The sequence below is a fragment of the Phycodurus eques genome, chromosome 8 (genome assembly GCF_024500275.1).
Source record: "Phycodurus eques isolate BA_2022a chromosome 8, UOR_Pequ_1.1, whole genome shotgun sequence".
Classification (NCBI taxonomy): Eukaryota; Metazoa; Chordata; class Actinopteri; order Syngnathiformes; family Syngnathidae; genus Phycodurus; species Phycodurus eques.
Window position 1 is genome coordinate 27,711,666 of NC_084532.1, and position 26,307 is coordinate 27,737,972.

Sequence of the window (26,307 nt, forward strand, 5' to 3'; positions counted from 1 at the left end):
AAGTAAACTGCAGCAGTGTGCATGCTATATCATATTTTGGGGTATTTTTATTCAACAAAGTGTCAAGTTAAAATAAATGCATAGTATTACCAACACACACACAAATAATAAAAAAATTAAAATAAATAATAATAAATAATATTTTTTTTAAAACCACACACACCAAATAGATCAAAACACAATTTTCAATATTTTAACAAATGTGAGTTCTGACGGTGTAATTAAACAATTACAATTAAGTAAATACTATAAAAATAATTATATACATTAATTTAGGAATTGATTAATATTTCTCCTAATTAAATACAAACAAGCAATATTTTTTTATATAAATGATATTGGTGAATTCAGTGATTAATGAAATAAGCAGTTGTAAAACCAATTGTATTAATAAGGACTTAAATATATAAAATAAGATTACATAAAAAGCTAAAGGTAAACGGAATATTCAGAAAACTTTAATTACATAAAAAGTAACTGCAATAAATGAACATAAAATAAAATTAGACTATATTTAAATCAAAAGGCAAGAACTTTGTGGGTGTAATTAAATGGCATTAAATATGAAACGTTCTATAAATTAAATTGGATAAAATTGTGCTACTTAAATAAACAATAACAACAACAACAAAAACAAAAATAAGATATACAGCGGGATAAAATAATTTCAATTAAATTACAGAATAAATTAACTAAACATTAATTCAATATTTGTAAATAAAATAAAATACAGAATAAATAGTTTTAAAAACAAAAACTTACCAGGCAACAAATTGTAATAAAATAAAACTACACTGGCTGTAGAAAGAACTAAGAACTAAAATATAAGTAAAAATAAATAGGTGTCAATTAAATAATTCAAATTGCATTACATAAAAAGATTGGTGAAATAATATGACAATTAAAATGAAATTACATTAACAGTATTATAATGAAATATGAACTGAAAAAAATGTTTAAAAAATTAACTATGCAATGAAATAATACACACTACAACAAATTAAAGGAAATTGGGAGGGTAAAATAATTAATCAGTTACACATAAAAAAATACCAAGCAAATTATAACGAAATAAAATAAAGAATTTCAAAGCTACATGTTGGATAGAACACATTGGTGTACCTAATAATATGGGTCGTGGGTATGGGAGGGGAGGGAAGGCGCGCGTTGCATGCTGGGATACTATCACGTTCGCTCTGACAAGTTGGCAGAGAACATTTTTGCTGTGAATTGTTACGAAAAGTAGCTCACCTTGACGTTGTTGTCCCTTTTTAACACAAGTTTAGTCCGACCTTTACGTACGTGGACAGACGTTTTGTTTTGTTTAAAAAAACGGAGGCGACGTAAATAAACAGTGAGTGGACGGCATGGCGCTAAAATGTGTGTGTGTGTGTGTGTGTGTGTTTTTATTTTGTATTTTTTATTTTTTGCAGCGTCACAGACACACAAGCGAACTTACTGCCTGCTCACTTTTAATAGATGCTTTGTGTTTGTAGAACTACTGTGAACACGTTCGTTAAACTTCACAATTTTTCGTCGTGTTTGCCCGGCGGAAAGGTTAATGTCAAGTTGCCCTCGTGACGTCACGGCCTTGGGCAGGTGTTCAACACGAGCTTGTTGTTGACACGTTGGTTGTGAATAATAAACACTCAAAACCGTTTTAAAAACAACAAGGCCTTTGTTGGATTTTAACACGGGTTGTAAAACAACCTCGAAAAGTGTATTTCTCAGTAAACTTTATATTATAAAGTAAATGTTTAATGCTATGTCCTATATAGTGTTAGTGCATTCTTTCTACAGCCAGCAGAGGGAGCTCCCACTTCTTAAAATTAAAATGTAAATTCTCCATGGGTATCTCTATCTCCTAACATCAAAATTGCGTTCCTCATTTGCTCCACTGGAGTGTAGCCATTATAAACTACTCATTCTGAAACTAAGAACTTTACAAGCTATTGCTCCCTTGTCCAAAAATTGCTGTAAGATGTAAAGATGTAATCTGTTAGAAAACAACAACAAAAAACCCTTCAATGTTCGTTTTCAAGTCTAGAATGAAAGCCATTTTACCCAAATTGTATGGTTCAATCCAGTAAGTCATTGTTTCTCAAGCATTTGACACCAAGTAGCACTGAAAAATGCTTCTCTCCAAATACCAACATCATTAAAATACAGTAGTGTAGTTGGCCAAAGTGTTCATCAAAATGAGACTGGTTTTATTCCTAAGAAGTATCATTCTAAGCCACTGTAACATTAAGCACAGTTTGAACGTTAACACTGTGCCTAAATACAGGAGAGAGGGAAAAAACAACTTAAGTAACGGTTATATTCAAATATATCACACTTACTAATTAAATAAAAACTGCACCCAAATGTTTAAAGACAAAAAGTTCAGAAATACGACTGAATTGTACTTCGACAGTGATTATTTCGTGTACCACGAGAAGGATCTCATGTACAACTAGTCGTACGCGTACCACACTGAGAATCACAACTACATCAGCAATGGGACTTTGTCTTGAACCAATCACATTTAGAATTTGCCTTCACAGAGCCAGGGTGCTGGCCCTTTTCCGTCCCCTGATTGGTTGGTCGGAGCAAAACCTGTTACAGCTAACTTCCACTAGCAAAACAGGTCTGTAGCAATCTGCTGCACGCATGAATGCATTTAATAATCAGCATCTCTGACGACTGATGTATTTTATTTTTTATGTTCTGTCTCTTGATTAGATAGGTAGTATCTAGTACAATATACTGTGAACTGCTGCAGATGTATGTTTTTTTATTGATGGGTCCTATAATTGTGACGTAATAGTGGTGCTATTAAGAGCTGGATTAAGTCGGGTAACTCCCCACTTGAGACGCAGGTGCCAAATGTGCGACCCGCTAACGGGCTGTATTGTATGTAATTTTTATTTCAGGGGTATTGTCCACTGGGCCTGAAGAAGGTTTCATAATCCAGCCGAATGTAAGTCGCTTCCCGATGTAACCAAAGACAGTGCATTAAATCGCTTCTCAATATGCAAATATATGCTAATCGGTGTAGTACTAAATATCTTTGGCAACAGGAGCAGATCAGCAGCAAAGAATCTCATCGAGCGCTACTTTCGGCAGTTAACCGACGGATGTGGTAATGACGACTGTGACAATGAGTTCTGCGCCTCGTGTCGCCACTTCCGACCGCTGGATAAAAACGCGGCGGCGGTCCGAGCGCTGGAGCTGTATAAGGTCAATGCCAAACTCTGCGATCTCAAGACGTCACGGACAGAATCTGACCTTCAGCTTCTGGATCTCAAGGAGGACTTCGGAGGTACTGTGGAACTGCTTTCGAGTGTTCAACCAAGCTTAAATATGAGATTTTGTAAGCATTGTACAAGTCTTCAATGAATGTAACACACCGTGTTTTTGTCAACATCGTAAAAAAATGTTTTCTTTTCCAAGACAATGTTGAGTGTTCAACAAATCTAACCTCTTTTTGTCAACATCAAAGCCAATTTGGAGTCTTCAGCATAAACTGAACACTGAAGATGATTGCGAGTGTTCTAAACTATAACATACAGTCCGCGTTTTTGTAAAAATCTGAGACGATTTAGAGTCTTCAGTGAACTGCACGTCCTGTATATGCTCATAAAAATGTAAGGTTATTAACAGTGTTCAAGAACCTTAACATGCGTCTTTTCGTAAATATTGTGTAAGATTACTCGTCTTTAGTTAACATAACACAATGTGCTTTTGTAATAATCGGTAAACAATTTCAAAGACAATGTCGCGTGTTCAACAAATGTAACAATTGTCGTTCGTAAAACCATAAACATATTTTCTTTCCTTTGACAATAAAAATAAAATCTGACTAAATGTCCGTTAGTGCCAGTGGGGGGCGGGGCAAGTGAATCTGAGTGAATGATCAGAACTGTATGACATCCGCCTGAATTTGAGCCTGGAAAAATCCTGATGAAAGAAAATTAAGAGTTTTCAGTTGGTTCATTAGGTTTTGTCTCTGATCTTTTGCTCCAGACATCCATTACCTCACAGATAACACAGTTTGTATGATTCTGAGTGTTTGCGAAGAGGAAAGGGACTACTCCTCCCTCATCCGCGTCATCGGCCGGGTGTTCTCCAATGCCAACGCCCTGATCAAAAGTTTCCGTAAAGACGTCCCTGAATCTTCCGAGCCGAAAGACGGGGCCTCGCATCAGCCGGGCACCTCCCTTGAGGTCACCGTCGACATTGACTCGGTGCGCCGTTTCTACAAGCGACTCCAGACCATCGAGCAGGCCGAGTCGGCTCTGGTCAACGCTCTCGTCTACCTCACTCCCAACGTGGAGCTGGACCTGGAGTACCTGGAAGCGTACGAGACCATCCCGGACTACCTAAACATCTTTGTCATCCTGATGGAGAACGGCAACCTCCACAGCCCCGAGTACTTGGATCTGGCGCTGCCGCAGTTGTGCAAGGCCATGAGCAAGCTTCCGGTGGCCGCCCTCAGCCGGCTGTGCGAGCTGTGGTCTAAGTACGAGCTCCCGCACATCCGCCGCATTATGGAGACCTTCCAGCAACTCATCACCTACACCGTGGTCACCCGGGAATATGACGGCGAGCACCTGGTCAACGACGACGACACGGTGGTGGCCGCCTGCAAGTGTCTGAAGGTGGTCTTCTACGCCAGTCTGGTGGGAGGCGACGTGGACACGGAGCACGACGGCGACGACGACGGTGAGGCGGCCGACTCGGACGAGCTCAGCCTACATGAGCTTCTGGGCGAGGAGCGTCTCTACAAGAAGGGTCCTGAGGTGGACCTACTGGAGAAAGAAATAGGGGTCCGGCCAATCGACAGCAGGAAGCCCCTCATCCCGTTTGAGGACTTCGTCAATGAGTCCCTGAGCGACGTTGTAGAGATGGACAAGGACTTCACCTTCTTCAAGGTGGATGCGGAAACCAAGTTTTCGTTCCAGACCTGCCCCTTTGTCCTCAATGTGTTCACCAAGAACCAGGGGCTGTACTACGACAACCGGATTAGGATGTACAGTGAGCGGCGCCTCACCGCCCTCTACGGCATGGTGCAGGGACAGCAGTCCAGCCCCTACCTCAAGCTCAAAGTGAGGCGGGATCACATCATCGATGACGCCCTCGTCAGGGTGAGTCATTGCGATTGTTTACCCGTACAGCTATAACATGGTTCATCGTTTAAACTGTTTTGGGATCATAGTTTGTGGTACATTTACGGTTTAAACTATTGATAAAGGAATTTTTTTTAGGGGGAGTCAATAAATGGCAGTTTTTCCACTATTCGCGGTAGGACTCAGTCCCGGTCTCCCACGGATAGTACTGTATACTGTAAAAGTGAAAGCTCGTTTACCATTTACCATTGCCGCCTGTGTCGCAGCTGGAGATGATCTCTATGGAGAATCCGTCCGACCTGAAGAAGCAACTCTTTGTTGAGTTCGAGGGTGAGCAAGGCGTGGACGAGGGCGGCGTTTCTAAGGAGTTCTTCCAGTTGGTCCTGGAAGAAATTTTCAATCCCGACATCGGTGAGATTTAGATTTCCGATGCCGCTTATCCTGTTCAATCAGTATCACACGGGACGGGAGTCTACAACTTGGACGGATCGCCTTTCAAAAACACAGGATTGGCGAATCGAGACAAAACCGTTCACACTGCAGTCAACAGAATATTTGAATTTGGTTAACATGAAAGACAATTTCAATGTGTTCTTTTGTGACTCAACCATTCCATGCTTTGACTTTGTGACTGTGCATACAGGAATGTTCACCTACGACGATGACACCAAGCTCTTTTGGTTCAACTCATCCTCCCTGGAGAACGAAGCCCAGTACACGTTGGTGGGCATCGTGCTTGGCCTCGCCATCTACAACAACTGCATCCTGGATGTGCACTTCCCCATGGTGGTCTACAGGAAGCTCATGGGCAAGAAGGGCTCCTTCTTGGATCTCCCCGACTCACATCCAGTACAGTTGCCTATGCTATACTTCCAACTACACTCATTATATTAAGAGTTTTGAAAGGACCTCACCACAAGTGTAAAGAGAGTAAACGTGGGGTCCTCAACGAACCGTGCATACGTGCTTTTATAGTATGAACACTGAAGACAATTTAGAGTCTTTGAGGACCTATTACATGGTACAGTCAACTTTGTGTTTCAGGTTCTCTACCAGAGTCTGAAGGAGCTGCTGAACTACAATGGAGACGTGGAGGCGGACATGGCGCTCACCTTCCAGATCTCCCACACTGACCTTTTCGGAAACCCCGTGTTGTACGGCCTGAAGGAGAAGGCAGAAGACATTCCTGTTTCCAAGGAGAACAGACAGGTAACAGGAAATTCTGTCAACACCCGTTCGTCACAGGGATATGTTGCAGACCCAACCGCAATAAGTAAAAATTTGCGATGAAGAGTAAAGTATGCCCTAGCACCTGTTTTTATTTTCTCGCCGTCAAGAAATGGGAGACTGTCGTATTTAATTGCTCCGAGGAAACACAAAGAAGACAATTCTCCATATAAGAGCTTCAAGCTGTTTGTCACTCTCAGTTGAAGTTTACCGTAAAACTGGCACCTAAAACCAAAGATAATTACACATTGTATACTTCAACACCAAAATGTTAAAGCAGACCAACTTATTTCGTCCAACAAATATCTGCTAGCTTAATGCTAACATGTAATTTGAAATGCCTTGGATGGGCAAACGGAAATTAGCATGCATGTTATGGTAATTATAAACATTTACTGCTACTTTAACACATAATGTAGCAACACATTCAAACATAAGATCCAACAATTGTGAATTAAACATTTTACATTTAAACACCAAAATGGTCAACCAAACCATATCATTTTGTCTGTCAAAAGGTCACTAGCTAAATGCTAACATATAATGTGACACGCTATAGATAGGCTAGCGTAGATGTTACGTTAATTATAAACCTTCAAACAACTGCTACTTTGACACACTCGGAGCAACAAAACATGCAAACGCATGTTTTATTGGCAGGAGTTTGTGGACCTGTACACTGACTACATCCTGAACACAAGCGTGGAGAGGCAGTTCTGTGCGTTCAAGAAAGGTTTCCTCATGGTCACCAGTGAGTCCCCGATGAAATACTTGTTCAGGCCCGAGGAAGTAGAGCTGCTTATCTGTGGAAGCAGGGTGAGAATGCACACGTTTTATAATGCAACATTGTTTGTTTGTTTGTTTGTTGTTGTTGTTTTCTTCAACCCACTTTTCTTGTGGTCAAACAGAAACTTGACTTTGAGGCCCTGGAGAAGACGGTAGAATACGATGGAGGTTATAGCAAAGATACACAAATTATCAAGTAAACGTGACTTCTGTGTTTTTGGTCTCATGTTTTTTTTTTCTTGTGTCGAAAAAAATGATGAAATACATTTTTGAATACTTTTTGTGGGGGTAAGATAGAAAAACTCAACATTTGGAGAGAGAGCGGAACACAATCTGCACAACACAATTTAATAATCTACAGTAATTGTTTCCCATAGGAAATAATACAGAAAAGTCAAACTGTCATCCTTAGTTTCTTTTTATAAAAGAAAAAAAAAAAAAAAAAAAAAACGAGATGCAAGTATTGCAATGATTGCTGTCGGCGGTTGTTTTCATAGGGATTTTTGGCAAACGCTGCATTCGTTCGGAGAGGAACAGAAGAGGCTGTTCCTTCAGTTCACCACCGGGACGGACAGGGCGCCGGTGGGCGGGCTCGGCAAGCTCAAAATGATCATCACCAAAAACGGCTCAGACAGCGACAGGTATGGACCGGCATCCTCTTTTTCAAAATTAGATTACGCTCAACCAACCTCCCGGACTACTGAAGAATGGTACAGGTTAAGGAACAGGTATCCAAAGCATACCACATCTTATGTCCAATAAATTGTCGATGCAAAGGAACATGCCATGATCCAAACCATACCACAGATTCTATCTATCTATCGATCTATCGAGCTAGCGAGCTTGCGAGCTATCAAGCTAGTGAGCTAGCTAGCTATCTTTGGAAGGGAGCATCGCCCGCTCCAACACATACCACGTCACAGGCCCTGTCCATAGTGCGTGTTGTCTCGCAGGCTGCCGACGTCGCACACCTGTTTCAACGTGCTGCTGCTTCCGGAATATTCCTCCAAGGAGAAGCTGCGCGAGAGACTCCTCAAGGCCATCACTTACGCCCAAGGCTTCGGAATGCTGTGACGCAGCCGCCGACAAGGTTTTATTTTGGGGCTACCAACCAAGAATGCCTTTACCCCTACTGCAAATCTGTGCCTCCAGAAATAATTCACCAAGCCTCACAACGGTGGAACTTTTTGTTTTCCAGGTGTGTGTGTTTTTTTGTTTTTGTTTGCAAAAAAACTGTGGAAGTGCACTTTAAGGTGTGACAGGAAATGACCCTTTGCTAAACCACACCCCCTAAAACACCAGACTGGCCAATTACAGCACAGCAAAGACACTTTCCCGGCAAAAGCGCCAATGAATTCAATGATCATTTTGGCTAGGTTTCGGCCCTCTTAAAAAGCTAATAAAGCTATATGAACTGATAATGCTATGCTACTAGGGACGTGTTAGCCAGAAAGGTTGACGGAAACATTTGTTGTGTCCCTTGGCCAAAACGCCAAATTAACCCAGATAAATGCACGCTTTGGATAACGCTACGCATCTGTTCAAAATGCTAATGCTATACTAGCAAAGTGACATGTTGTCTTCAATTTCATCGTACAAGCGACAATGAAGACATTCTTACTCTTGTACATAGAGATTGAAAGGGATTTATTTTTGTATTTTTCAAAAATGGTCCCAAATGCAGATTCTGGTTCAAGCTGTCCAATTAACCCTGCTCCAAGCTAAACCATGTGCAAAAATATTGGTAGGACGTCATTAGCTCAAAATTTGAATGCTTTGCTATCATGGAAGCGGAAGGTCATTTCAGCACGTACAGTATATTTGGTGATTTCCAATATTTTGAAGTGAAGTGTAAGTTACTCTTAAGCGAAGTGTGTTTGTGCGCGTGAAAGAGCACACGGTGGACTTTTACACCCTTCTGTTTGTTAGTGATGATGTTGAGGGACGCACCTGCACAAAGGAACAAAAAAAAAAAAGCCCAAATAAGCAAAGCAGAAAAAAGGTTTTCATTGGTCAAATTTCTCAGGTAGATAACAAATGTGTGACATAGTGAAACTACAGTGTTACAGGGAAGACTAACTCTGATGCAAAGACAATAAAAGATAACATCAAAAATCTGTTTTTTTGGTCCTCAGTGTATATCAGGAGCTGGTTGCAGGTATACACTTCTGCCAGGGTGCTCACTAGGTAAAAAAAACAAAATGTCAAAAACAACAACAAAAAATAAATTTTCTGCCGTAGGTAAAAAACTGTGATGGAGATATTAAAAAACAACAAGGTAGTTTTGTCTCTGCCATAGGCTTTTGATGCATTCAAATGTCTTAAAACACTTACATTTCTTAAACACACTTTTCAAAGTATTCCTTAGTGCCTGATCTCACTCTTTCACTGTCAAGAAATGTGAGACCATCATATAACACCACTTTGAGAAAATGAAAATCAAAAGACTGTCGCTCTCACAGTTGTTGAAAAAGAGGTCAAGCGGGCTTGCTTCAAGGTGTATGTCAGTCTCAGTGGGTTGGAGCGCCGCCCCTCCGTAACCGCCCCTGCCTTTAAAGTGCCTACGGTTCCTTTGTGTCGGTCTCCTACTATAGAGTTCCGCCATTGACCCACGCTGGAAGGAAGTGCTTTGACCTGTTTTGTTACATACAGAAGTTGGTTGCACATATTCCCTATTGTCAAAACATGACTGCCTATAAAAATGAAAAAAAAATATATATATATATATATAATAAATTCCAGGGATCCTGGTGTGTGTGGACTGGTTTCGGTTTTGCTTTCTAAATTGCCCCAAATTGCCTGGAAAAGGCATACATTTAACGAAACAACAACAAATAGTCATCATAAAGCAAAATGGAGTCCTAAAAGAATAACATTAAAAAGATACAAATGAAAATAAAATAATAAATACAAAATAATAAATCAAATAAACAATGTGGAGCGTTCATTTATCCCCCCCCCGGATTTCTCACAGCACTCAAACACAGCATGAAATCCTGTGTCCTTGACGTAGCAGCCACTAGATGGCGCTGCATAACAATGCATAAAGGCAAAATCCAAAGTGGATGATTATTCCAATTTTGAAAGTAAAATCAAGACAGCTTTTACTATTAATCCCATAACGCATAATAATCAAACACCACTAACTTGGAGTCCTAAAGAAAACCAAAAAGCTTGCGTGTGGTGGTGGTCCAAAATATCCATTTATGACTAAATCTATTTGTTTTATATAGTTATTAAGACACTTATTTACCTAAATGGCCAAATTAAATAACAATATTGATACACAGACACACATCACAATAGGTTCACTTGGACAATACACAAATGCGGCCTTTATTAAAATAATAACGCTCCAATTTAATATTAAAAACGTTTACTATCCCCCACACCGATCCTTTACATAATCAAGAGTCCTATAATATTTGTGCACTCATTTCACATCTTCACCCCGAAAATTGGTTCATTCAAATGAACAGTATTGATTTTTTTTTTTTTTTTTTTTAAACACACCCGCGCACAAATCTCAGCCTCCGTCGTCATTGGTGCGCGAGACTGCTGCAGCCGGGTCCAGGTATCTGGTGTCAATCAGAACCGAGAAACGAAAAGTGAGAGAGCGAGAGGAAAAGAGAGAGAGAGAGAGAGAGAGAGAGAGAAAGAGAGAGAGAGCGAGGTGATGCTGATCGTCATACAGCGCAGATGAGGATGCTATCGATCACATCCTTCCAATTTCCCGGCCATGCACGCACGTGCGCAAACCCCCACCTCCCTCCTTAAACGCCGACGATGAGGTGCCGATCAATGCATTCAGCCTCGCGAAAACCCCCAACCTCAAAGTAACCGCTTTGCACCTCTCAGGTCCTGTTTGGAAAAGTTTCCGATGCAGAACTCCGCACCAGCGCAGTCCGGGATGGTGAGCCACTGTCAGCCGACGTTCGGCGACTTCAGAGCGGACACGTGGGCGCGGCGTGCCGGAGCCACCGGCTTCGGAGGAGGTTACGTTTACCACCACCACCACCACCACCAGCAGCAGCAGCAGCAGCACCAGGAGCACACCAACGCCAAGCGGCCGGCCGACGGCGCCGCCGCGCCGGGCGTAAAAGCGCATGTGGCCGCCAAAGCTCCGCGCTCCTGTTTCACTTTCCCACCGCTACAAGGTAGGATTTGAAAAGCACTCACACGCTCCGTACTCGACTACAAGTAGAAGTAAAGATATGTGTGTCGAAAAAAAAAAAAAAAAAAAAGCACAGCCTGGGAATTACAAAAGTAAAAAGAGCATTTATTCTTTTCCTGTCGCTATGTGTCGCCCACATAGATAGATGAACAAAGCTCGCGTGGGGTTTCTCCTCATACTCCGGTTTCCTCCCACGTTCCCAAAACATGCATGTTAAATTCATTAAAGACTCTTAATCAGGGGTCACTGATATGGCCCCGCTCTAAAAATGCATCACCAGTGATTGGACATTGTGATTTCCTAGGAACGTCGTGGAAGTCATCATTTGAACATACGTAGAAACAACCGTGTTGCGCGTTATTTGTTTCCTACCTTGTTAAATCATTGTCAGATATCATTTACATGATCAATATTTTAGATTTTGGACTATTTACAGTATATGGCACAAAAGCAGCCATGTTGGTAAATTCTGACCCGAGGTATGTGCAAATATTTTTTGAAAAGTATACAGATTTGGAAAAAAAATGGAAAATGGTCAGTTTCTCCTATGTTGCGGAAATTAAGTGTTTGATTGAAACGAACAGTTTTGTTTTGTTCTATAAACTACTGTCATCATAATTCCCAACTCCAAATACATGTATTCCTTTAGAGCATTTATTTACATAAAATGAAAAAAAAAAATGTATGGGAGGTTTATATATAGCAAGTTGATGTAAGTTAGTGTCCTGACGAAAACGTTTAGGCTGTAAGTTTACAGTAAAATACTGGCTACGAGTTGCATTACTTTCACTTTTACTGTAAATAGAGTCAATTATAGTAAAACAGCAAATATATACTGTAATTTCACGTGCTAAGCCATGAAATTACTGTCACAGAACAGTACGTAGCTGTGGAATTGCGTTATTTTGTTGTAAATGAATAAAAGCAACGAACAGTATTCTTACACTTGTCCTGTGAAGGTTATGCAAGCCGGTAGCCGGTAATTTACTGTAAGTTTACACTTTAGTGGTCCAAGAATGAATGAAAGAAGGGATAAAAACTGAAAGAAAAACTTTTAAAAGTCACACTCACATCACGCCATTGTCAAAAAACGAAACGCTTAAAATCAGAAATCGTATACTTTTGAGGCAAAAATGTGAGATTTTTCATGAATTCGAAGGCAGATTTGTAGACTCGTCTATTACATTGTGCAGGTGTACCTAATCAAGCGTCTCATACGCGCGGACAACGCACACACACAAGCAGGTGCGCACACACAGGAGCGAACTCAACTCATTGCTCTCTGAAATAGAGTTTCTATTCATCTTTTATTTTCAAACAACTTTGTGTTAACAGTACCATGGAGTGAAAACCTGACTACATTCTAGCTTGATCCAAAGTCATTAAAGGCATCTAAAATGAAAAACATGCTGAGTGGACCAAAGATTTTTTTTCATTTTTATATATTGAATTATAAACATAAAAATACAGCAACAGCAACCAATGTTTGGAAATATGGAAACTGAATTTAAACAAAACAATGTAGCATTTCACAAAGATGTCATACGTCCTTGACACCGATAACCTTTATTTAGCAAAATCCTTGAAAATGTTTTAATGTCTCCACAAGGGGGCGCAAAGTACCCATCCAAATACCAACGATTTCTACGTCACGAAGCCAACAGAAAAGCGTTTCCCTGTTGGGCCGCACATATTGAACATACCAAAAACCGCCGCAAAATTCTGATTTGCCCCACATCCTAGATCAGGGGTGTCTCAACTTACGGCTTGCCATCCATTTATTGGCAGCCCGTGTCATATATTAAAATTCATAATTGACGTGGCTCATGTCGTTTGCCTGCACTGCCCTTGGAGGAAAAAATTTGGAAACCTCTGTCCAAGACTGTCTCTTGGGTAACCCCAGCCGCTTTAAAGTGTTCTCCCCGTGCCTGGGTGGGTTTTCGGTTTTTTCGGTTTCCTCCCACATCCCAAAAAACATGCGTGTTAGGTTGATTGAAGACTCTACATCATCCTTAGGCGTGAACGTGAGTGCGAATGGTTGTATGTTTCCATGTGCCTTGCGATTGGCTGGCGACCGGTTCAGGGTGTACCCCGCCTCCCGCCCGAAGATAGCTGGGATAGGCTCCAGCAGCCCGCGACCCTAGTGAGGAGAAGCGGTAAAGAAAATGGATGGATGGATGTTTCTGCGATCGTGGACGTGCTCTCGTGTAAGCCAATTCTACCTTGCAATAGACACTTTGCTCTTTATCTTCTTTTTTTAGGTGTGAAATAATCCCAAACTTTGGACATTTTCTGTCTTTTACGGCTCATGGCTCTTCTGGCTCACCAACATTGCGCCAACTTTTTTTCTACACGAAGTGGAGTATGTGACTGCCGTAGCATCAGTCTGTGTGGAAAAACAATCCCTGCCAAGCTTTGAGGCAAAGATTTTGCCTTGACTTGTTTTTGTAATTGAATTATTGAAGTTATTTGATTAATTGCTTCAATAAGGTCAGCTATATGAACCATTATACACTGCAAGTGGCAAGGGGCGTAGCTAGTCATTTGTGGGCCCATGGCAAAAGCGATGGGACTAAATGCATTTCCTCATGAATTGTGCTAATTACATTTTAGCAAAGATTTTGAATATAAATGTAAAAAGTTTGAATTTGAGAAAATTCTCCCATTTCCTGAGCTAGATGAAGGTTTATGGTCATGTTTACCACTGTGTTACAGCACTTCCTTTTGACCAAACCCAACAAGCGTTTGGGAACTGAGGACACTAATTGTTGAAGCTTTCTCAGTGGAATTCTTTCCCATTCTTGCTTGATGTACAACTTCAGCTGCTTAACAGTCTGGGGTCTGTGTTGTAGTGTATTTTGCGTTGCATAATGCACCTGCGCACATTTTAAATTTGACTACGAAGCTGCGCTGTTGTAACACATGCAGAACGTGGCTTGTCATTGTCTTACTGAAATAAGAAGGAATGTCGATGAAAAAGACGTTGCTTGGATGGCAGCATATGCTGTTGTAAAACCTGTATGTACCTTTCAGCATTAATGGTGCCTTCCCAGATGGTGTCTTTTGAACTTTGTGCTGATCCCAATCCGGATGCTCCTTTTCCTCTTTGGCCCCCCCAAAACAAGTTTAAATGTGGACTCGTCAGACCACAGCACACCTTTCCACTTTGCGTCAGTCCATCTCAGATGAGCTCGGGCCCAGAGGGTGTTGTTGATACAATATGTGGCTCTTGCTTTGCATAGTAGAGTTTTAACTTGCATTTGTAGATGTAGCGACGAACTGTGTTAACTGACAAAGGTTTTCTGAAGTGTTCCTGAGCCCACGTGCAGGCAATATCCTTTTCACAATGATGCCGGATTTTAATGTCGTGGCGTCTGAGGGATTGAAGGTCACGGACAGTCAATGTTGGTTTTCGGCCTTGCCGCTCACATATCGAAATTTCTACAGATTCTGAATCTTGTGATGACATTATGGGGCGTAGATGATGAAATCCCTAAACGCCTTGCAATTGTACGTTGAGAAACATTGTTCTTAAACTGTTGGACTATTTGCTCACGCACTTGTTCACAAAGTGGTGAACCTTGACCCATCCTTGCTTGTGAACAACTGAGCCTTTCGGGGTTGCTCGTTTAATGCCCAATCATGACACTCACCTGTTTCCAGTTAACCTGTTCACCTGTGGAATGTTCCAAACAGGTGTTTTTTTTTTTTTTCTTTTTAAAGCAGTCTTCAACTTTCCCTGACTTTTGTTGCCCCTGTCCCAGATTTTTTGGAATGTGTTGCAGACATCAAATAAAAAAATGAGTGAATATTTGCAAAAAACAACAATGTTCATCAGCTTGCACATTAAATATCTTGTCTTTGTAGTGTATTCAGTTGAATATAGGTTGGAAAGGATTTGCTAATCAATTTATTCTGTTTTATGTACGTTTTACACAACGTCCGAACTTCATTGAAATTGGAGTTTGTACTTTACTCCAGCAGTCTTATTAAAAATAAAGATAAAATGGCTATGTCGTTTTGTTCAGGATAGCCTGGTGGAAAGCGTGCATTCTCTGCATGCTGCTCCATCCTGAAAGAGCGGAGGTAATTACCCTGTCCTAAATCATGATTAGACAGTACAGACTTTTATATGAGCAGTCATCCTTGCAGCAAGAAGGGGAGGATCAACGTATTTGATTGTTGTTTCTTCTTGCCAAACACAAACCATATGTCCTCCCGACGTGTTTCTGCGTTTATTACAAGCTCCGGCGTGCCCCGGGCCCTCCATCCCGAATGAATCGTCCCATTGTCCCGCCGCCGACGCCGCTTTTGAACCCTAGCTCAATTGCGGATTATGCCGTGCGGATTAACACTGAGTAAGACACGTGTGTGTGTGTGTGTTTGTTTGTTGGAATATCTTGACGCATGAAGTGTGTTCTGCAGCCTCCCACGGAGGGCTGAAAAACATAACCTGACATCTGCTCCCGTCATCAAAACATAATAGTTTAGATGTCATAAATCTTTTACCTGCGCTGCGCCATTGTTGTTTTGCCGCCTTTATCCTCTATTATTGTTTCTGAAGATTTTGTTGTTTTTAGAGTAAGGGGTGCTGGAGGAACCTTTTCTTATCCTGGGTCCGAATTTGTTATTATTTGTTTGTTGACTTAGAAGCTACCATTTGGGAGATTTTGGGGCGAAAATTTTAGATGCGAGTGCTATACTGTGGCAGTGAGCTCAACTCAACTCACTTCTTGACAAGTCGCGGTTTGGCAAATAGAGAACAATTCCTCAAAAAAGAGGCTTCAAGCAGTTTTTTTGCCACTTCCTGTTGATGTTTACTTTGAAACTAAACGAAACAAAAAGCTAATTCCATGTTGTGTATTTAAAACAAGCACGTAGCGTTGCCTTAATAGAGTCAGTTTCGCTTAATGCTAACAAACAATGCAAAACGCCATAGATGGGCTAATGAATAGCATCAGCGTTGCGGTGTTGTAACGCTGTAAACAACAGATATTTGAACGCAAATGGTGGCGCGACGTGTAGACAGACAATATAACAATAGTCACAAGCATTTAGTCTCTGTGAAAAACCACTAATACTCCTGCAGCTCACTGTCTCAGTTGTGAAACTCTATGTCTGTATTATACTGCCCCAAGGTGGCCAAGGCATGCTCACCAGAAGAAGCAGCACAATGTCCACTGAATTAAATTAAAAAACATGAATTCAATGATGTTATATTCTTTGTTACAGCCACGTTGATCCGCACACGACAAACACGTCTGTCTTTTACTTTAGTGAACAGATAATCTGCCTCCCACCTGTCTTAGAAGTTAACTGTTTCCCATCTTTCGTTTGGCCATTTTTGGGAAGGGGAAGTGTAAATTTGCTCGAGGAGACTGGTAGCATAGTTGCTAACGACTGCAACAGAAAGGGAAGGGGCGCTCGCCGGGCTAGACTGATGGGCCAACACACTCGCAAAGCATTCTGGGATTTGTAATATTAGTGGCCCATGTTCAATATACATATTTAATATGGTCTTGCGGGCCAAATATAATAACATCGTGGGCCAAGTTTGGACCCCGGGCCTGAGTTTGACATATATGCTCTAAGTTGTCTGTAGGTGTGAATGTGAGTGCGAATGGTTGTTTGTTTATATGTGCCCTGCGATTGGCTGGCGACCAGTTCAGGGTATACCCCGCCTCTCGCCCGAAGATAGCTGGTATAGGCTCCAGCATGCCCGCAACCCTATTGAGGATAAAGCGGTACAGAAAATGGATGGATGGATGGATGGATGGATTCATAGCATTTCAATTCATTTTGATGGGGAAAGATGGTTTGAAATACAACTGTTGTGAGTTATGAAAATGGTCACGGAACAAGTTCGAAACTCAAGACACCACTGTACTACTACAGATACCTACACAAATGGACAGTAACAAAATATTTGTACTTGGTGACCTCCCACCCCTGGTACTGGACGTAATAAGTGATGTCCTCAGGATAATGCAAGCACCAAGTAATAATTCCATTGCTTTGATTTGTGTCCACATATGATGATAAAGCCTCTGAATCCCACCGTCTCACTTCCATCGGGATGAAGATGACAGCCGAAGTTTGTTCAGCATTTCCTGTCCGTACGAGTCGAAAACTAATGGCTGCGAGTCTGCAGTTGAAATTGCAGCTCCACAAGCCCGAAGGGAACGCTGCAATATGATCAATGTGAAATGAGGCATGACACAAAAGACTGATGAGCACTTGCATTGGCTTTACCGCCATTCATGTTCACCAGAAGACCACGAAACTCTAAAATAGGGGTGGTGAACCATACGGCTCGTGGGCCAAATACCAGATGCGGGTCTTGCATTTTGTTCGTGGGCCTTAAGTGTGCGACTTAGCGACGCGGCCAAATGCGACCGAACTGGACAGACAGGGAAAAAAAACTGTCTTCAGCTCCAACCGCACACCAGGCGATTGGTTGACCCTCACACACAACTCCCTGCAACGGAAAAAAACCTCTACCCTTTTTTGGGGGGAAACGCTTTGAGGTGCTAAATACTGTATACAGTGGACCCTCGCATAGTCGCGGTTCGGCACCCTGAACACATTTAAAAAAAAAAAAAAAAAAAAAAAAGTTTTCAATTTTGTTCTCAATTATCTGCGGATTTTCGCTATACACAATCCATCCCCGTCCCGGTTGTTGAACCACAAACAACATGGTGCAATCGTCAAGGAAGAGGCGGATTGCCCTGGCCGCTATATTATAATAACGCAACAAAAGAAAACGAGTGAGAACTTCTACTTAAGGTCATAGTGTGAGTACTTTTCCCACCTTTGTCGAATACTTTAAAAAAAACAAAAAATTCCATACCCTTATATGGTTGTACTGAGGTGTACTAGCATGAATGGTGAAAAATGTGAACGTGTGTGATGCTTGGCTGTTTATTTCCTCTTTCTATTAATCTGTTGACGCATGTGGAATTTTACTGTTTGTTCGTCCATTAGTGTTTTTATATGGAATTGCCCAACATTGCTTTCCCCAACACGGAGTTATAAATATTAGCAGCCACTCGTAAAAAAAAAAAAAAAAAAGAAAATAGAACCCCCTCAACCCTCTGAAAAAGAATATCTGGTTTTGAGTGAAGCGTGCACTCTCGCATCATTTGATACCTCGCTAGAGTTTTTGTGGAAAATGTTTTGAGGTACAGCAGTGATTGGCTCACCTTTTTTTATCGGATATATTCTGTGCCGTCTGTCTGTTGACTCAGCTTATGAGAGGATGACTAATGGATCTTTTTGGATTGGCTCATTGTTGGCTTTTCCCATCTTCTGCCAGTTTACACTTCCTGTTTCCCATGCACCCTTACATACTATGTTTATACATGTAGTCTCCTACCTTACATGTATTTAAGTTTGGAATGAACACAGGCCACGAGGTAGCATGCATGTTTACCATCCTGTACATACTCATGTACGTACTTGTATAAACATTGGTGCCTTGAGATACGAGTTGAATTCGTTCCATGACCATGCTCGTACAGTAATGACATAGTTAAAAAGAATGTTTTGCTTCAATTCAATGGACATGGTGCTGCTCGTTCTGGTGTGAGCGCCATGGCCACCTGGGGGTAGTATAGTGCAAATATACATGGAGATGGTCACAGCTTCTCAGTAAGCTGCAGTAACATTAGTTGTTCTGCGCAGAGGATAAAGAAAATATGCCTGTGCTTATTGTCATATTAACAGTCTATATGTTGTTCCACCATTTATTTTCAAATATCCGTTGCTTAAAGTTTATAACACCATGACGTGATGCTATTCGTTAGCCGTCTATGGCGTTTTGCTTTTTTTTTTTTTTTTATAGCATTAGGCTAAACAGACTCATCTAAAGCAAAGCTGCATTTTTGTTTTAAACACACAATGGGTAATTATCTTAGTTTTATGTTTATTTAGACAGTAAACTTCAACAGGGTGTTGCAATAAAAAAAAAAAAAAAAAAAACATTTTTCCCAAAAGCATTTCACTATCTGTCAAAATTCTTACAAGTCAAAGCAAAACATCTGTCGAACAATGACTTGTATCTCTCTTATCTCTTATCACTGTTTAAGAATTTAAGTCGTAAATGTAAGTTAGAGCTTCTAATAGTGTTTAGGTCAGCAGAAAAGGCCTTGCTGGCCCTGAGCACCCACACTGTCTTAATATTAAGCTCAAGAATGAGCTCAGCAATGATTTACATTTCAAACATGAAGGTGCCGCTGCCTGGGAAGCATGTTCAAGAGTGCAAATGTTTACAGCATGTTCCGCTGATTCATAAAGGCCGAGGCCCGGTGATGAGTCCTCGGCGGTATTCCCGTAAAAAGCTCACGTCTGGCGGAGCAGACGAGGAGGGAATGCGGGGTAATGGAAGGAGAAAGTTCCTTGAGTCAGAGCAGATGGCGAGAGAGGAAACACCACTGATCGAAACGTTTGAATCACCCCAATCCTGCTCCACTGCGCATACAGATGAAAAGGATTTACTATGGGAACACCGTGCTCGAACAAATTCCCAATCATTTTGCAACATAATACCTAATCGACCTTCACACGTATTTCCCGGTGGCAAGAAACTCACAATGCAACACTATAAACAAACACTTCTGTCACTTGACCATCCATCCATCCATTTTTTTCCGCTTATCTGGGGTTAGCGTGTCAGGGCCAACAGCCTCAGCGGGGAAGCCCGGTCTTCCTTCTGCCCCGTAGCCACTTCGTCCAGCTCTTCTTCCTAGGTCAGCCGAGAGACATAATCTCTCCACTGTGTTCTGGGGCTTCTCCCGGTGGGACGTGCCAGAACACCGGCATCCGGGAGGCATCCCAACCAGATGCCAGAGCCATCTCATCTGGAGGAGGTTCTCGCTCTATCTGTAAGGGACAGCCGCGAAGGAAACTCATTTCGGCCCTTTGTATCCACAAGCTTGTTCTTTTGGTCATGACCTACAGCTTGTGACCGTGAGTGAGGGTGGGAACGTAGGTCGGCCGCTAAATCGAAAGCTTCAGCTTTTCGGCTCAGCTCCTTCATCACCACGACAGATCGATACAGAGTCCGCGTCATTGCAGACATAGCAACGTTCTCTTGTTCGACCTGGAGCGCGCACTCCACCCTTTTCCGACTGAGGACCATGGCCTCAGATTTGGCGATGTGGATTCCCATCCCAACCGCTTCACACTCGGCTACCAACCGCTCCGGCAAGAGTTGATGATTACGGCTTGATGAAGGCAATCATCGGCAAAAAGCAGACAATATACCGAGGCCACCAAACCACACCCCCTCAACGCCTCGGCTACCTAGAAACTTTGTCCATAAAGGTTATGAACAGAATCCACGGCAAAGGGCAACCTTGGCGGAGTCCAACCCTCACGGGAAACGAATCTGACTTACTGCTGGCAATGCTGATCACACACTGCTTCCGGTCGTACAAGCACCAAACAGCCCTTGTAACGGGGTCCAGTACCTCAGACTCCTGGGGCACCTCCCACAGAACTCCCTAAGGGACACGGTGGAAAGCCGTCTTCAAGTCTACAAAGCACATGTACATAGATTGGTTGGGTGAGCTCCTCAGGCACCCTCCTGATCATTTCACCAAGGCAGAGCAATTGAGAGAACAGGGTAAATGGCTTGAATGACAATTTTAGTCTTCTTCTCTGTTGCCGTAGTTTGAATGCGTGAAATGTCAGTCGACAAACGGATGCCATGTTCGGTAAATGCTTGGAGTGGAGACAGAACGCCGGCCGTTATTTAAGTTGATTTAAAAATTTGGACATAGGGACTGGCTAATTAATTGACTTTTCTGTTACTCGGATTAATGGCACAGACCATTTATCCTGCTCCTCCAATTTATATATATTTTTCTTTTTTTTTTTTGGAAGAGAAAACAAACTGAGACAGAAGTGCTAACCACTTCTCAACTGTGCTGCCCCCAGTCAGTGTCAGTCAGCTCAAATGTTTTCATTCTTATCTGACCGGTGCAGTATGGTTAACCAAAGGTTTTCTCATTCTCAGCCAGTCAACAAGGGGAGAGAGGAAAAAAAAAACTGTTTTGAATAAGTGTCGAAATATCTCTGGAATACCAGGAGAAAAAGCGCTGTAGGCCTAAAGCCTAATCAAAGAAAAGCTGCAGAGTTGGCCTGGATGTGCATCGTAAAAGATTTATTTTTAGTTCACATGATGCGTAAAAGAAGTGCTTACACAAGCTTGGTACACTACACTTTTCACTGATGAGGGGATCGAGCTGCCAGGGCCTGCGAGTGACACAGACGTGTTTAACCGAAATCAAGACGTTTTTATATTCGGACACTGCGCATTGCTTCAGCTCACCGCATGCAGAGGTGGCAAAAGAACAGCAAAAGTACAGATAGAAAAAAACAAAACAAAACAATCTTTCTAGGAGTCAGCAAAATCAGACATTTCTCTGAATGAAGGTCACGGATGAGGAATATTTTGGATCTGCTGCGTCATCGTCGTCAATGCTCGCCGGCTCACGTTCCTCAGTGTCGCTACCGTCTCAGTTTCTTTCTGCCTTATAAATCCAATTAATCAATCAACATTTCAACAGTAGGTGACTTTACCTCTTTCTGCTTCATTTCTTTTTTTTTCTTTCTTTTTTTTTATGTCATGTTGCATCTGCGGAGGCTGAAAGCAGTAACAAGCATGTTTTGACTAAGTAAGGAGTGAAAAGCACAAATGTCTCAAGTAAAAAGTCAGAAAAATAAACACTCGTCCATTCTGTCACCGAGTGCTTGCACGTGTGGCGTTCAATTGGGTTTCTTATACAGAACTGAATTGAATTCGTTCCATGACCACGCTTCACATCAATGGACATTGGGCTGCTCCTTCTGGTGTGTGCGCCATGTCCACCTTGGATTTAGGGTCACACGATCACAATTGTTCAGTCAGCCAGAGTAATGTTAATTGTTCTTCACAGAGGATAAAGACCTGTGAATATTGTTGTATGAGCGGTCTACATGTGTTGCTCCACCGTTTGTGTTCAAATATTTGTTGCTTAAAAGGTTATAACACCACGACACTGATGCTATTCGTTAGCCAGTCTATAGCATTTTGTATTGTTTGTTAGCATCAAGCTAAAGAGACTGTTGTAAGGCAAAGCTATGTGCTTGTTTTTCATACATAACTTGCAGCTCTCTTTGTGTTTGGTGTCATTTACATGAAATTGACGATATGAAGTACTTCAATACTTTCCACCACCGAACGTGTGAACCACTACACTTCCCGTGGCAGCGGCTTCAATAGTGAAACTTCAAATTCGGACGTTTTGCAGATAAAATAATACAACGATTCAAAAAGTACAGTCAAAAACTATTTGTACATGGTCCCCCCACTGACCGCATGTCTATAGCGGCCGCATGACTCATGCATTTTTCAGACGGCAGCCGCTCGGCTCTGCGTGTGACTTAGCGCACGGCTGGCTTTTGGATTTCCATCTGTGCCACTTGCTTTTCTTGGCGCCCACGTTGCCGTGTTTCATCGAGGAAGAATCCGAGCGCGGCAGTTGAGATGGCGCTGTCATGCAGCTGTCATTGGTGCCAAGTAACAAATTACAAATACTGTCGTTTACTTGAGTATTTCTTTTTCTGAGTTTTTTTTTTTGACTGTCTCTGAGTTTTTACTTTTACTCCCTACGTTTGAAAACAGATATCTGTACTTTCTACTCCTTACCCAAATTAGTTTATGTTTCTTTGTTTTGTTTTTTCCCAACCTCGGCAGATGATGGATGATACGACGTAAAAAACTACGTAGAAAGATGTAACGACAGTGACATAATAGACCCGGAGAAGCAAGATATTCCTCATCTATGGCCTTATTTAAGAGAATAGTTTCATTTTGTTGGCTGCAAGAATGAGTTGTAGCGAATGTGTTGTTGTTTGGCAGCCAAAAATTTCCCGTTTAATCTGGAAAAAAGAAAACAAAAAAATCATAAATAAAAGTAAGGCGTATTTTTTTTCTCATTAGTTATTAGCTAATTTAGGTTTTTCTTTTTTTTTTTATTACTCAGTAATCGCATGTAAAGCAATAAGACAGGGAAACTATTTTGTGTGTTGATATGTTTTCCCCCCATTGTGCCAAGTAATCAAAACATCTACTGTATGGCATAGAATTGACAGTAAAAATGTGTTTATACTTAACACTTCTGCACTTCAATACATTTCACAATCTGTACTTTTTTACAGGAGTTGAATTCTACTTTTACCATAGTTTTTTGTTTTTATGTTTTTACACAAGTACCGTATCTGTATTTAGAGGTATCTGCACTTATACTTAAGTAGTCTCTATAAAATGTGACTATCTTTAACAAAAATATGAATGAATGCACAGAAAAAAAGAAAATCCTGACATTCATTTCTTGCAAATGCTCCACTGCTATAATAATAATATTCATTAATTAATTAAGTCATTATTATGATTATTATTATCTTATTTAATTTGCATTGCACTTTACATCCATAGATCTCAAAACGCTACAGAGAGGAAATGTTTAGAAATTCAAATAGATAAAGCAGACAATTCGATAAGTAATTATATATATCACATACAATGTTTAAAAATGCAAATAGATAAAGCAGACAATTAGATAAGTAATGATATAAATCACATATAATAGTTAACAATTATGCAGTAAATCCTAGAAAAAGTGCTTGTTGCCCCACCAAGTTTTGCTTCTCCCTTTTGTGTGCTGGTCACCTTTAAAAATGGCAACAGCAAATTGACGTAATTCAGTCTGACACGGCTTTTAATAAACCCGCTGATGTTTTTCATTAATCCAATTCTGGTCTCAAGCGAGTGGTCACAAACACGACGTGAGCCGAGGTAGTTTTATGTCTTCATTAGACCAGAAATCTCCACTTTTATCCTCACTCTTGTTCACGCGTTCTCTCTGCCAGAAAGCCACCACGGGGCAGTGCCCAGGGGCCCACACTGCCATTGGCTGGCGCTGTCCCCGAGGACCATGAAAAACATTATACAGTCCAATAGTACACGTTATATCGTTTTTAGAGCTTGTTAACGGAAACCCAGCGTTGTGGAGAAATGAGTTATTCCTTGCATTGCATTGCAGCCGCTGCGTAGCAAGTCTAATAAGTTAGGCAACGGAAAAAACGAGAGAATGACATTTTTGCACAAGTTGTGTGAGAGGGCTGTAGACGCTGAACTGAAATTCTGTAGAATGAATTGAATTGTCGAAATATAGAAGGTGAAGTCAGAGGGGTTTGAATCGGTCAAGAAATGTGGAAGAAGGAGGCAAATATGTAACATCTCTTTTAATTGGGATTCTAATTGGGAAAAGGTCGTAATTTAACAAAATGGGATGTTGCCATTTGTGTCCCGAATGAGCTGAATATCCTGGAATGGTTTGAATTGGTCAAGAAATGTTGAAGGAGGTCCAGTGAAATGTGTCAAATGTCTGCATTGATTTGGATATGTTGTGGAATAATGACGAATGTGGACATTTTGGGGAATGTGATTAATAATTCTGTTTGTGTCCTGAATGAGCAGAGCAGTTTGAAGTTGGAATCATGCGAATTGGTTGAGAAATGTGGAAGGGGTCGGTCAATATGTAAACTAGCTCTAAATTTGGGTGTTTGACTGCGGAAAGGTTTGAATTTGGGGAATATGATAAATAGTTCCATTTGTGCCCTGAATGAACTGAAGAGTTGAAAGTTGAAATGTTTTATTGTTTACGCCCATCCCTCGTTCCCTTGTTGTCATAAATCGGAGAACTGGCAAATTCAACAACACGAGTTCCCATGAAGAGCAAACATTCCCACACAATAAAAACAACTTCGCATCATGGGAAATTGCATCTTCTTATCACCCGCAGTATCTCTTTGCTCATCGAAAAGCGGCCGTCCCTTTCAAATATCATCGTCTGCGAAAACAACCCCGAGCGATGCGGATTGCAGAGCTGCCAGGGATCCTCCAAACTTTATTAACATCTACAGTTCGAGTCTGGCGAGTTTCCCCGTAACGTTGACATATAGTGTACATGCGTAATCTGAGCAGGGAACCTCCACTTCCTCACATTATACCACTTGGATGCCCGAATTAGCTACACATACACTCCCAAAAATATTTATGATGTTTTTATTGTATGTGTTTAAAAAGACATTCAGTGACGACATAATTAAATAGACTTTTTCCCCTTCAATTCACTGTACATTGTACTGCTCCTTCTGGAATGCGAGCCTTGGCCACCTGGGGGCAGTATAACACAGACATGCAAAGTTGTAGAAAATCATAACGTCGCCTATAACTTGACATAACGTCACTGCAATGCAATGCAATGCAGTTGACTATTTATTTTCAAAATGTACCATCTGTAAGGGATCGGTTTCCACGGAAACCTCACACTATTTATGTTATTCTGAGGCTATCATACAATATGGCTACATCTCAATGGTAGACATGGAATTTAGAATGTCAGTACTCATACATTATATAGATTCATTAAGCGCTTAGGAAAATACTTTTCAGAAGACAAATTCCTGACTAATTTCTACATCCAAAATATTTTTCACTGTTTCCTGAGTGTTTGTTACACAATATTCTAGTTCCTCAATAAGCTGCAGTAATAATCGTTCTTCAGCGGAAGATAAATAATATTCACATGCATATTAGTATTGTTATCGTAGCTGTCTACATGTGTTGCTCCACCGTTTGTGTTCAAATGGCCGTTGCTTAAAGCATAACAGTGCCGCATAGATGCTATTCGTTAGCCCTTCTGTGGTGTTTTGTATTGTGTGTTAGCAATAAGCTACTGGAGGGCAAAGTCGTGTGGTTGTTTAAAGAGTCAAGAGTCATTCAAGAGTCTTTTTTTTTGAAGAAGAAGCATTGTCCACTATCTGCCAACCTGCTGCTCGTTGTGGCGTTTGCTGCCACCACACAGCGAAAGTCGGCTCGCTTGTTTCTCTGTATAGACAAAAAAAAAAAAAAAAGAAATCCCTTCGTTATATTTCAGCTCTTTGCATGCCAATTGGCAA

At 41.3% G+C, this 26,307-nt stretch overlaps 2 protein-coding genes across 5 annotated transcripts in view; both read left to right on the forward strand.

Moving 5' to 3' along the window:
* The first annotated feature begins 1,178 nt into the window (after positions 1 to 1,178).
* ube3a (ubiquitin protein ligase E3A) lies at positions 1,179 to 9,879 on the forward strand. 2 transcript variants are annotated; one of them, XM_061684426.1, is made up of 12 exons: positions 1,179 to 1,354; positions 2,547 to 2,629; positions 2,916 to 2,962; positions 3,063 to 3,304; positions 4,009 to 5,129; positions 5,378 to 5,522; positions 5,755 to 5,960; positions 6,156 to 6,320; positions 6,999 to 7,154; positions 7,247 to 7,320; positions 7,622 to 7,765; positions 8,078 to 9,879. In XM_061684426.1, coding segments are annotated over exons 3-12 (2,376 nt in total). In that variant the 5' UTR covers positions 1,179 to 1,354; positions 2,547 to 2,629; positions 2,916 to 2,960; the 3' UTR covers positions 8,199 to 9,879. The 2 variants fall into 2 exon arrangements, with proteins under 2 accessions (XP_061540410.1, XP_061540411.1); XM_061684427.1 differs by lacking the exon at positions 2,547 to 2,629.
* Positions 9,880 to 10,766: 887 nt separating this feature from the next.
* LOC133405836 (zinc finger protein GLIS1) overlaps positions 10,767 to 26,307 on the forward strand; it is a 106,629-nt gene continuing 91,088 nt past the window's right edge. For all 3 annotated transcript variants that reach the window (XM_061682777.1, XM_061682779.1, XM_061682778.1), the window contains exons 1-2: positions 10,767 to 10,915; positions 10,983 to 11,281. In XM_061682777.1, the coding sequence (XP_061538761.1) occupies positions 10,911 to 10,915; positions 10,983 to 11,281 (304 nt within the window). In that variant the 5' untranslated portion in view covers positions 10,767 to 10,910. The remainder of the gene's footprint in view (positions 10,916 to 10,982; positions 11,282 to 26,307) is intronic.

Coding starts and splice junctions, on each gene's coding strand:
- ube3a (XM_061684426.1), top strand. Junction 7,155..7,246: donor TGCTTATCTGTGGAAGCAGG/GTGAGAATGCAC, acceptor GTGGTCAAACAG/AAACTTGACTTTGAGGCCCT. Junction 7,766..8,077: donor AACGGCTCAGACAGCGACAG/GTATGGACCGGC, acceptor GTTGTCTCGCAG/GCTGCCGACGTCGCACACCT.